A 13,247-nucleotide genomic window follows, 5' to 3' on the forward strand; every position below is an offset into this window, starting at 1 on the left:
TTCAAGTGATGTCTCTCTGATTTTGATTTCATTGTATGAGTTCCACTCATATATTACCGTCACAATTGATTTGAATTAGATCCTTACACTACATATATTAAAATGTTTCAGTCATCTTATAATGTTCGATATTAATAATGAACATATAATGTCATTGCCAGGAATATTCTTAATAATAAAGTAATTTATTATATTCAATGTTATTCCCATAGCTTTGCTGTACAAGCAATATGCTTGAAGTGAAAAGTTTTGCCTAGTGGTCAAGAAGTAGCCTACATTTCATTATGTGTTTCCTACCCAAGCAGAAGGAACTAATTTTCTCGTCAAATTGACAATTTAAGGTGAAGGGCAATTATAAGTGGAACCATTATATTTTCGCATAATTACTTACAATATGCAAGTGTAAAGAATATTTATGTTATTAAATATTACTTTACCTTGTGTGAGCTATGTATCTCTAACAAAGTGATAAGATTTAAACAAAGCTTTCTCATGTAAATATATTATCTCCCACTTAAAGATTATGAAAAATAGCTCTTGCAACTTGGGTATTTCAACAGAATTCTTAAATTATAATGTCGTTTATGTAAGGAATAATATATTACGATACAATATTCGGAAGTGCTTTTTACAAAATCGAGGAAAAGTTTTAAATAGTAGCAGAGCGAGTTTTTCAATTTCCAAGATTCTGTAATCCACTTCACGAATTTGTATCGTAGAACAAACTTTTTGCAAGATTATATTTTAAAAATCGCAAATAGAATATATTTTGCATTAAAAATTTAGATCAATATTATTCCAAAGCCTTCTCAAAACTGAACTATAATAGTAACTAAGTAACAATAAGTGCACTATAATGGGACTATTTCAGTATAGTTTTATGTTATGTTGAATGGTTTCCCTAACAACAAGTTTCTGTGTGGAAATTCTAACTTTCAAGGCCTAATAACAATAGTTGTAAATACAGAAAAAAACACGATCGTGCAAAAAATATTTTTCCATACTATCTGTTTCAATGCTTTCAAGCACTTTATTTGATTCGAAAGTCAGGCTCCTTTGTAAATTAAATGAAACCTGGCTTTTTTTGTTCAGTGTTATAAATGTTGTCAAACATACTGCATTGTCATCCTTATTCTCAGAATTTTTAGACGATTTTCTTAATTTAAACGTCACTTCTGATTTACATATATAATTTCATTTTTTATAACTTTAATTTAACATATTCACATGAGAAGGTCAATTTTATATATGTTGTACTGTAAGCTTTTCTATTTATTGTGCTGCCTTCGCTGTAAGCTATAGCTAATAATCATGTGCACAATTAGATTAATAATATTTTGATTAAATTAGTTCTATACAAAGTGAATAAAAAGTCTGAACAATGTTTGTAGCTCTTCTGTTTTGATTTTATGAAGAGACTCTATACAGAGGATGAAAATTGAATATTTCGAATATGTTTTTAAATACTATGCATTTAATTTATCAAGGCTGTGTCAAGGAGTCTGTTTTTTTCAATTACACCATGTATACTTATTTATTAATTTTCTTAATTCTTAAGGTCTCAAAACGTGCAAAATCATACTTTTTACTATTAAAAATTACATTTTTTTAAACTGCCTCAAATTTATGATCCGAATCTATCTGGTTCTTAAAAAAGAGAAATGCTTCAGTATACTAATTTATCGTTATTGAAAATAAGGAGTAGTACATGAATTAAATCGTAGAGTTATGCAAAAGCTCAGTTCAATTCATGGAGCCATTATTCTCCATAGTGATAAATTCAGCATAATTGCTTTTGTTACGTACAGTAATGGCAAAAAAACCGGACCGACCTTTGTAGCTAATTTCAGAGCCTTGTTCACTCCAGAGCACGTAGACTGGTAACTAAGACTTTCGTGGTTCGAATCCTGCCTGGGAAGGAAACTTTTTTTTGTTCCTTATTCAAATTTATTTCCAATACTTTTCGATTGCATCGATATTTTACTACCTAATTAACTTATTATTCCCAGAACATGAATTTTACCAGCAATCGAAAAGTATTGGGAATAAATTTGAATAAGGAACAAAAAAAAGTTTCCTTCCCAGGCAGGATTCGAACCACGAAAGTCTTAGTTAGCAGTGTAGCGTGCTCTGGAATGAACAAGGCTCTGAAATCAGCTACAAGGGTCGGTACAGTTTTTTTGCTACTACTGTACACATCATGCACTGAGATAATAGATTTGAGGTATTTTTTTTTACAAAATAATAGTATATGAATTATATATCATTTTGTACGTTTTCAGAATTTAAGAATCCAAAAATGTAAAAAAATAAGGATATTGTGTCATTTAAAAAACAGATTTCTTTGCGCACTCTTTACAAATACATGTTTTTGAAAATATGTTCAATATATTCCTATTTTTACTTCCTATAACTTTTGTGTATAGAATTTCTTAAAAAAATTGAACATAGAAAAGCTACAAGCAGCGTCCCATACTTCTTACTCATCTTGTGCAATGTTGCTACTAATGACCTGCTTTTTATTTTCATAACTCTTAACAATATACCTCATTCGTACCCGACTTTCCTTTCAATTCCGTATATCTAAATATATACCAAAATTTAGAAAGCAGAGATTTTGGTTTAATGTTTATGTTAAAAAGTAATTTAAACATTTACCACTTCTTATATATTTGTAGAAAAATATGTTTTGTACACATTTCTGACCAAACATATTCATTTTGGTATAGTATATTTGGTTCATTATTCTGAAACTAAATTCTTTAAAAATAGGACGAATTCAATTCAGCACAGTTATCACCAACATTAATATTTTGAGTATTACGTTCATATTATTGTACTCACATTGTCACAACTCACACGCTTAAAATTGAATAATGTTAATTTTTCTCAGCATATTTTAACAGTGAAAATATCTTTACGCGACAAAATTATTTATTTGCATATTCCTTCTCTGATCTACTATCAAGTCCAAAAAGTTTCTTTCTATTGTATTTTACATTTCTGGAGAAAGTATAAATACGTACAGAAAGTTTTTCCTACCATAAAAGGCAATCCGCTTACCTCCCCTGCCCTACCTGAGCCTTGCATGATGCTGAAACTTTGTTGAGTAGTCTGCTTGTTTGTCTCACAGATATGTGTTTATTGTCCGATAACATCTATGACTACTACAACGTATCTCAGGGTAAGATCACTATTCCCAACGTGGATGACGGAGAGGAATGTGTATTTACTGATGTAAGTAAGACAGAATTTATCACCCAACAATCCTAGAACACATTTTCCTCTACATATTTCCAAAATCAAATGACACAATCTTCCAACAGACAAATAGTTAATTAACGATTTATAACTATGTTTAATTACACAATTACTCATGAGGAAGCCATGTACTTTGTACGCTCATTAATTCAGCTGTATATATTTAAGCTGAAGCGAATTTCTATTATTTTGTTTGTGTGAAATATCTAAAGTCCACGTCTTTTACTTAAGGTTTTATTCTTATTTCTGTACTTCATTTTAAAGTTACAAGCTCTCATTAATACATAACTCACTTTTTCACTAACATTAATTTTACAGAGAAGTCCAATTTATGTTTCCCCTGTCACGAATCTGTTATTAATTAACAAGCAAAAAAGTTACTCTTTCTAGTCTTCTCAGTGTTAATTTGAATATTCTTTATTGTAACTTGAATAAAATATCTAATTATTGTGTTCAAGTAGTAATTTCTGTTTTCATAACATTTTCTGAAATGATCTGCTTTTCTGTCACCTTAAAAGTAAGGTAATTTATTGTCATATTTGTTTCTAAAATTTTAGAAATTTCTCCACTTCTTAAATTTAAAATGTTCATGAAAATTGTCAATTCGAAATCATTACTTTTTAGAAGTTATCCCTACTTTTGCATAATGCAACATTGGTTATCCCAATAGCAAGCCTTCGATGTGCTGGGTTTCACCCAAGAAGAGAAGGACAACGTGTACAAGATTACTGCTTCTGTAATGCACATGGGTTCCATGAAGTTCAAGCAGAGGGGTCGAGAGGAGCAGGCTGAGGCTGATGGTACAGAGGTAAGTATTGAAACATTACACTTTATATATAATTTTCAGCTTATCAAAACATTCAGAAGTTCCACGTAGCTTCCAATATTTCCACAGTTTTTGTTGTACCTTGCTCAGAAATGTCATGAATATACCAATAGGATATATTAATTATTATTTTCATGACTTTGTTTAGAGTTATCTAACAGTAATTAAGAAATTTTACAAATTTAGAAACCCACAATTTCGATTACATATCATTTGTGTTCTAATAAAAGTTTAATTAATATGAAACTGATTACTGTCATTTTAAATTGTATAGGATGGCGCTAAAGTGGCCAAGCTGTTGGGCACAGACGTTGATGAATTGTACAAGAACTTCCTGAAGCCCAGAATCAAGGTCGGCAACGAGTTCGTGACCCAGGGTAGGAACAAGGATCAGGTGAGCTAAGTACTTTTTTAAGATAATGTTTCTATTATTTCCCAATATGATGTTTTTATTCAAAATTTAACAACCAAATTTAATGATGTTGGTATTAATTTTTCTGATATGCTAAAAATGACTTATTTGCGACTATGAAAATAAGTGAAAATTAACCATTACGTTCATGTTATCTCTCAATAAATATACAGTACATATGATTAAATGCCTGTATTGTATACCATTAGCCAATTACATAATTTAAGTTACTCACTATAAACTGCCCTATATTTTCCAGCTACACGTAGCACATTATCTCACACACGTTGTATTCGCGTAAAAATCGTCTGTATGATTTATTTTGTACAGGAAGAAGTGATTCTTTTGACGACGTCTCTCTATTCCAATAATTCTTACAGAAACCTCAATTGAGATGGGCATAATATGATGAATTTTACAATTATAGGTCTCATACTCCGTTGGTGCCATGTCCAAGGGCATGTTCGATCGTGTCTTCAAGTGGCTGGTAAAGAAGTGTAATGAGACTCTGGACACAAAGCAGAAGAGACAGCACTTCATCGGTGTACTGGATATCGCCGGCTTCGAGATCTTCGATGTGAGTATCTTAAAACTGATGTATTATATTAAAACAATATAACACAAAAAAGTTAATATATTCTAGTATTTTTGTAACTTGTAAAACATTAAAGAGAAAAGTTAGTATTAACTCTGCAATCAAAACAACTAAGATATTTTCTTCAAAATTAGTACAAGACAAGTATAACTAATGTAGATTAGAACGCTTTGACATTATTTTGAAAATGTTTTAGCAATCTTGTAGTCATAAATTTATACAAAACTTAATTTTATAGAATTTTAATAATATAATTTCAATATAAAATGTTTTTGTGAAAATGTATTTCTAGGTCCAACGCACTCTGAACTTACAGTTGAAGGTGCTGTCACACGGATAATATATGTATGCTAACTTGTTGTTAAAGCAAGTTCCATTTACAGGTGCTCCATTGTGACTATCATTGTATTGTAGTGCCTTATATGCATGCTACACTGTGAAAAAATGAACTTTAATTCCATACTCGATCGTAAGGTAGCGTACTTTTAAAATCGTTAACAAATAGCTAGTACTATGTAGCATAATGTAGTAATATCACAGTCTAGTATATACAGTCACGAAGCTCAATACGTAGTAAATATGCATCCATAGTTAGTTGCTAACCACTAGGATCGCTAATATCGCCTTATTACAGACAGTGCGAAATTGTGTCGGCACAATTTCTTGTTCCTAGCACCCTCACAACTCTAGCTTCGTGACTGTATATACTAGACTGTGGTAATATATTGTTGTTACTTCGAAGCTTTTTGTCTACGACCTGTCTGTTGCTGTTGCATACAAGCTTCCATTTGTCAATTTCTAACTTTCAGAGCCGCAGAAATGCACGACTTACCGCAATATTGTCTCATCATAAGTTAATTCAACTATCTGTTTATACCTATTCGTCGTGCTTAGCATAATTTGTATAAGCAAACTTTAGAATCATTGTATTCAGATTTTCCATGTCTATAATAAAGTTGATAGCAACTTTTATTTCATACATAATTAATTTATTGAACTTTAAAACATTCTTCATTTGAATTAAGATTCAAAAGCAGATACAATTCAAAATTGTAATTGATTACTACAACTATCTTCAGCTACAATTTTAAGCTTGATACTGTTGTAGACATTGATAATCTGGACCAACGTTATTGTATAGATTATTTGTTTAGTTTATTTTTGTGTTGTTCGATGCTGTAGTACTGGAATTTGCTATTCGTTTAGTATTTGATTTCTGCATGTTGCCAGTTACTATAGGAACACTTTTGACTCTAACTGGATGATGTGTTCCCAATTGAAAACTACTACCATGACAAGCAGAAAGAAACCAACAGACTAGAATGTTGTAATAATGATTTATTTTGTACCAAAATGATCCAAAATTGGATAAATATGTAATATATTCAAAATAACATTCTCTTCAAACTAAGAAATGTAAGATAACCTCAACATTATTATCCAGTATTAAAAAAAGATCGTAATTGAAAATCTGAAGTGACTCAAACGGTAGAACTTGTAACTACAAATGCTGAGGGGTCCGAATTCAATTCCAAGCAGCGAATTTGAATTTTATCTCGTCTCTTATAGCGACTGGCTCTGTGTCTTTGTCTTGTGCTTGTCTTGTGTTGTTTTAAATAGTAATGTTGAACATCTAATGAAGGCGTCCCATTATGTGTGTGTTTTTAATGTTTCCTCTTTATCCTCACAAGAGTGAGGATTCTGTAGATCAGTAACATTTTATCTTATTCCTTACAATACATTAAAAGGCATATGTTTCCTTGTAGTATAATTATCCTGTAGTCGTAGATACAGTAGATTAAACTAACGAGATTCCACCTTACGTTTCTCGCAAGGACTTTATGTGGAAACATAACGGTGCGAAACTCTTGTAGAAGTTTGTCACGTTGTAATCTAACCGAATTGTTGTAGATTTGTAAATAAATACGCATGTTGTAGTACAACGGGTTCGAGCAACTCTGTATCAACTTCACGAATGAAAAGTTACAACAATTCTTCAACCATCACATGTTCGTGCTGGAGCAAGAAGAGTACAAGAAGGAGGGAATTGACTGGGCTTTCATTGACTTTGGCATGGACTTGTTGGCTTGCATTGATCTCATTGAGAAGGTAGACCAGAGTATGCAAGCAGTAGTTTAACTTTTAGACAAGTAGACATGTCCAAGATAATCTGAGATAGAGGATGATGCATATTTTCACAAAACATTATGTCACTAAATTATTTCGAAACTTTCATAAAAATTTAAATATTGTTACGTAAAATTTGCATCAGCCGATATTTCTTATATCTTGGATATCTTAATAGTGAATTGCACAACTTGTATTGTAGAAGGTGGGTAGTGCTTGCAGTTTATTGAGAATATGCCGCATTGGTAACACTACTACATTTTAACTTTGAGCATGCCATTAACAATAACTGTTTTACAACAAAATGCATGACAACCAATTTTAGTTTATGCATAAAGAGCGTTTAATATTTACAAATTTACAAATATTTCTTTCAGCTAATTGGAGCAGTTTGTATGAGCAGCTAATATAATTTTATGCATAAATTTAACATGATGATTGTACAAAAATTTCAGTGCTTTCTCACCACTGTGCTGCTCTTGAGTCTTACACATGCTTACTTTTTATTGATTGTGCTTAAAGTAATAATTTAACCTTAGAAGGGCGTAGTTATATACGTAAACTAATTTCTAACCCATTGGTTCCCTATTTCTAATAAACCACAGTACAACGGCTTCGAGCAGCTTTGCATCAACTTCACCAACGAGAAGTTGCAACAGTTCTTCAACCATCACATGTTTGTACTCGAACAAGAAGAGTACAAGAAGGAGGGAATCAACTGGGCTTTCATTGACTTTGGCATGGACTTGCTGGCTTGCATTGATCTCATTGAGAAGGTAGACTAGAGTAGAAGGCTTATACACAGACAGAGAAAGGAATTGCTGGAAGAAATGACTCATGAAGAGCATACATTCTTCACGAACTCATTTTCTCCAGTAATGCATTTATTTCTCTTCGTCTGTGAAGTAAATGTAGGCAACATTTCTGCCGCTATTAGATATAGTTTTTAGTAGCTCCTCGTTTCAACGGTCTTTGAATTGTATCCATGCTCAACGCAAAGTTCGTGTCATCAAGTAACAACGCTTCATGTTGAAAGTTGTGCTAGCGCTGGCATGGCATATTCTTTCAAGACTCTGGAACACTAATACATAGTGAGTAGTTTATAATGCTGGCTTACTGCATAACTTCAAGGTAGGAGCAACTCTAATGCTCGGATGCTTTCAACCTCCATTAACTTATTTTGCTTACACGTAACAGTAATGAAGTGCTTGCGACTTAACCAAAATCCGTAATCAGATTATTCCCTAACCCACTATTCCAGAATAGTGCATGCACCATAATAACAAATTAAATATTAATATTTCAGCTCATGTGTGCGGATTAATTTCATGAAGTGTTTTATAACTCTTAATTTCAATTATTTTGTTTCGTTTCATTACAGTTTATCGCAGGTCTCAATTTGAGTGATTGTCTTACTTTATTACTGTAAATATGATTTATCTAACCTCATTCAACTACCTATAAACTTATTACTAACTTTGTTTTATTTTACGTTCAATTTTTATTTCAGACAGAGGGGTATGGGAGAAAATTTCATTTGCTTTGCTGATGGAACCAGAAAGAGAGTTTGAAACCGACATTCAAACACTCTTTGCTGGTTCATAAGAAATTAGTAGAGCAAAATGATCTTTCCTCTCGTCTGTTTGTTTAATCATTTTAATTTGTATTTGGTTTCATTTATTTTGCTTTATAATTATTTCCTCGGTTTACAGTCAAGAATACTGTTTTTCACATTTTATTTTATATTTCATTCACTGTTTCATACTTTACTTGAGGAGCAATAGATAAGAAATACTGAGTATATTTTGCCTTAACAATTCCATAAAATTTATTATTTAACTGACTTGTTTATGGCAGCGAATTGCTCGGTGTCTTATCTAAGGCTCTCTTTGAAAAGTCATCTCATTTTATATTTTTTTTTTTGCTTTATATTTTTAGTTCGTTATTTCCTGGATTCTGTTCTGCTGGTAATGAGCATGCCATTTAAATTACTGCATTTGCATTTGTCTGTTACATTTACATTATTTTTAATAAGCCGATGTCTTGCAATGCTGGCCGCTGCTTCGTCTTAATGTACACTTGTATATACATACACAAATTACGACGCAATACTTCATAACTAATACGCATCCCATTGATTTCCTTCTGGTTATGGTGAATTAATACCACAGTACAACGGCTTCGAGCAGCTCTGTATCAACTTCACCAACGAGAAGCTGCAGCAATTCTTCAACCATCACATGTTTGTGCTTGAACAAGAAGAATACAAGAAGGAGGGAATCAACTGGGACTTTATTGATTTTGGCATGGACTTGCTGGCTTGCATTGATCTCATTGAGAAGGTAGAATTCGAAAACTGCACGGGCACCGCCAAGGCCCGCTGGTCTTCGTCCTAACTCTCAATCCCCGGAGTTAAAATTGTGCGTTCAAGATTTCTCAGAGAAATTAAGCTTAATAGTGGTCAGTAAGAATATTACTCAATTTTTAAATAAAAGTGCAGAAATTAACAAAAAGGGCAGCGTAGAGATTAGGATTTAACGTGTAGAATTTGAAGCAGAGCCTATAGCCTGTATTCACACACAAAGCAATGAAAGTGAATTCGTTAATTCCGAAATGTCTAGTCTTTACGTTTGTGTAGAAAATAATAAATGAAGGATTTTCTGAGAGATTAATAAGCCTTTTTAACTCCGGGATGCTCCAGGTAGAGTAGCTGTTAGCATATAGTGTGCTTCGCTATCGCTCAGCTATGTCGTCTGTGTAAATAAGGTAGGATGAGTCACCATGGCTTTGCTTGCTTTCGTAACCTAGCATGCTGATTACAATCAGAATATTCATAATTTATTTTTGTCCTTTTGACCCCTTTAGCACTCGTTTGTTCCTGACGAAAATGATGCACTCTTTTTGAACCAACCTGTTTTGATATTAATGAAGTTCTTTTTCATTAGCGTGACTGGATTATCACAGCAGAGAGAGATGCCTGAATGAACCTGCACGTTATACATAGCATCTTTCATGAGAACCCAATTTTTCTATTGCCATTCGGTTTGTTTGCACCCTTTGATATTGTCCTCATTTCTCCAGAATGCTGAAATTCTTACGTTCATGACTTTGTGTGTATTTGAAAGAGTTATTGAAACCCCTTTCATAACTGACCAATGTGCTGTCTCTACAACATAAACTAATGCATCAACCTCGTCCTTATTTCCTCCCCTTGACTTGGTTTGGGAATGTAGTTCAACGGCTTCGAGCAACTGTGTATCAACTTCACCAATGAGAAACTTCAGCAGTTCTTCAACCATCACATGTTTGTGCTGGAACAAGAAGAGTACAAGAGAGAGGGAATCGAATGGGCTTTCATTGACTTTGGCATGGACTTGCTGGCTTGCATTGAGCTCATTGAGAAGGTAACTTAAATCTGTTCCCCTCTGCAACCACGTCTTTCGGGAAGAAAAAAGTCGCACACCCCGCTGAAGACAAGGTTTGCCCACAAGTCAACTGCATCCTCATGTCTGATACTGTTTGTTGATGTTTTCCTTATACCTTAATTGAACTGTTGTTTTTCAGTGTTGTGAATACCCCCCAGCGGGAACACGCGGGGTCTTGTGCTCTGTCAGCATAAGAATAATCCGACAGCCGCGGAGTTCCTAAGGAATCAAATTTAACAACTTTAAACGAATTAAACAAACTCAGAGAGAAATCTTGCTGGATACTGTAAAGCCTATCAAAATTAGTACTTGTACTTTGGTTTCATGGAACTGTCAGCGGTTGTTGATTGTTCTTATATTTTGGAATTTGCGTGTGCGTGTGTGCGGTTGCACGTGCGTGCACCATCACTAAATGTTTCCTTTTTAACTCCTTTGAGACTATACAAAGTTTCGAGGGGTTTATTAATTTTTTTACCAATAAGAGGGAGGCTGCTGTGTGTGTGACATTTGCCTGGGTTTGCCTATTTTTTCTAACCTCTTGTGCCCCCCTTATTACGCGACCACCCGCAGTTCAATGGATTCGAGCAGCTGTGCATCAACTTCACCAACGAAAAACTGCAGCAGTTCTTCAACCACCACATGTTCGTGCTCGAGCAGGAAGAGTACCAGCGCGAGGGCATTGAGTGGACCTTCATTGATTTTGGCATGGACCTTCAAGCTTGCATTGAGCTCATTGAGAAGGTAGACGACGACGATGGGGGCCCTTCGGATCATGGCACATCCCCAACTCTTCTCTCATTTAGACGGAGCGTTTCCACGAATTTATGTTATTATTTTTATTTGATCTCCACGCAAATCAAGAACCGGATTCGAAATTCTAACAAATATTTAAATTATATAGGATATTGGCAACTTAATTCATTTCTGTGAATGAAGTGTAGAGTGCCTCATAGTAAAACATGCCAACATGTAACTTGCCATTCAGTGAAGAAACTGAATATTACAATAATGGAATATATCCCCAATTGAATCGCATATTCTTAATCATTATTGAAAAGGTGTAAGCACTTTGATTTCATCTCTTCAGTTAAGCATTCATATATTCTGAGAAGCCACCGGTGTGGCTTGCGCTTGCCTGCCGGTCTGAAGTTGCGTTCGGGTGCGGGTTCGATCCCCGCTTAGGCTGATTACCTGGTTGGGTTTTTCCGAGGTTTTCCCCAACCGTAATGTGAATGCAACGTAATCTGTGGCGAATCCTCGGCCTCATCTCACCAAATATCATCTCGCTATCACCAATCCCATCGACGCTAAATAATCTAGTAGTTGATTCAGCGTCGTTAAATAAACAACTAAGATAAAAAAAAATATATTCTGAGTCCGAATAATTAAATTTCTTTTATAAAAATAATTTTAATACTCGTGCTACATATGCAATAATGACAAACTTATACATAAATATGGCAGTAGAACTTATTTTAGCCATTAGACGTATTCAGTTTCAATAAAAACTAATTTCTTAGATTAATTTTGCAAAATAGAAACTATATTGAGCATATATTAATTATTTGGGTCTCGGAAAATAATTGTGTGCTTAGATTGGATTTCATATTAAGACCATTACGAGTCCTTAAGGAAAATCCACTCGTCGAAACGCTCCGTTCCTTTGCTAGTCTGTGTTGTTATTGCTGTGTTTAATTAACTTGTTTTACGTGGTGGCGGTTCAGAAAAGGAATGGGCCCCTGGCCGCCGACCGCCCCATGGAGGAAGGTAAACACAATTAGTGTGTGAATTTTTCACATTGTACATTTTTATGTGGCCTGTTATGTTCATGGCGTGTCTTGTGGTGTTTATCTTCTTTCAGACTTTCTCGTCATACCTGCTCTCTCTGCCTCACCATTTGGGAAACTGTTGCGTAATAACTCACTGCAGTCTTTCCATGTTCCAGGAGTTCGTTACTTCAGAAATTAAATACATCAATTAGGCGGATGGAACCAAGTGCACAAATGTTAAAATATGTTATAATTTACACCCCTTGTTATGCATTCAATCAAATAGATCTGATAAATTCCAAATAAAAATAAAAGTTTGTTTATATTTACGTATAAATCGATCATTTCTCTTTTGAATGGATCAATTAAACTCAAGAACATGCGATGTGGTGTTATCTCACTATCTTGTATCTAATCGATTCCGTAAAACGAGCACTTTATAAATTATAAAATGTTTTAGTAATTGTCATTTTACATAACAAAATTCATAAAGCAGCTTCTGAGGTCCGGTTGCAGAAACGCAAATCAAATCAGTCCCTGATCGCCAATCAGTTGATGTCTGATTCATTTGATTGTTCATTGCATTGCACAAACGAGAATTTCCAATTAACTTGTTTCAATTTACTAATTGCTGATTTGAGAAAGAAATGCATTTGACAACGGCGCTATTTAGCAACCACAGCCAATTTGATGCTCTTTAAAAGTCGCGAAACGAATGCATCAAGCAGGCGGTGACTAGGAAAACAAGTGAATGCTTTTCTGTTTTGTTGCTTTTTGTAGAAAGGAAACAGGCGGATTCTATTTGTATATAGACTACAATATAGTGAAAAAA

The 13,247-nt window shown here is 33.9% G+C and overlaps 1 protein-coding gene across 50 annotated transcripts in view; it reads left to right on the forward strand.

Annotated features, from left to right (window-relative positions):
* Nucleotides 1-13,247, forward strand: part of Mhc (myosin heavy chain) — a 100,340-nt gene that overhangs the window by 32,913 nt on the left and 54,180 nt on the right. For 11 of the 50 annotated variants that reach the window (XM_069844103.1, XM_069844106.1, XM_069844132.1 and 8 more), the window contains exons 10-14: nucleotides 3,134-3,237; nucleotides 3,932-4,069; nucleotides 4,362-4,481; nucleotides 4,927-5,076; nucleotides 7,827-7,997. In XM_069844103.1, the coding sequence (XP_069700204.1) occupies nucleotides 3,134-3,237; nucleotides 3,932-4,069; nucleotides 4,362-4,481; nucleotides 4,927-5,076; nucleotides 7,827-7,997 (683 nt within the window). Of the gene's footprint in view, nucleotides 1-3,133; nucleotides 3,238-3,931; nucleotides 4,070-4,361; nucleotides 4,482-4,926; nucleotides 5,077-7,032; nucleotides 7,204-7,826; nucleotides 7,998-9,392; nucleotides 9,564-10,454; nucleotides 10,626-11,216; nucleotides 11,388-13,247 lie in introns of all 50 variants that reach the window. The other 39 variants (XM_069844101.1, XM_069844116.1, XM_069844131.1 and 36 more) reach the window with 7 other exon arrangements.

This window comes from Periplaneta americana, chromosome 13, assembly GCF_040183065.1.
Source record: "Periplaneta americana isolate PAMFEO1 chromosome 13, P.americana_PAMFEO1_priV1, whole genome shotgun sequence".
NCBI lineage: Eukaryota > Metazoa > Arthropoda > Insecta > Blattodea > Blattidae > Periplaneta > Periplaneta americana.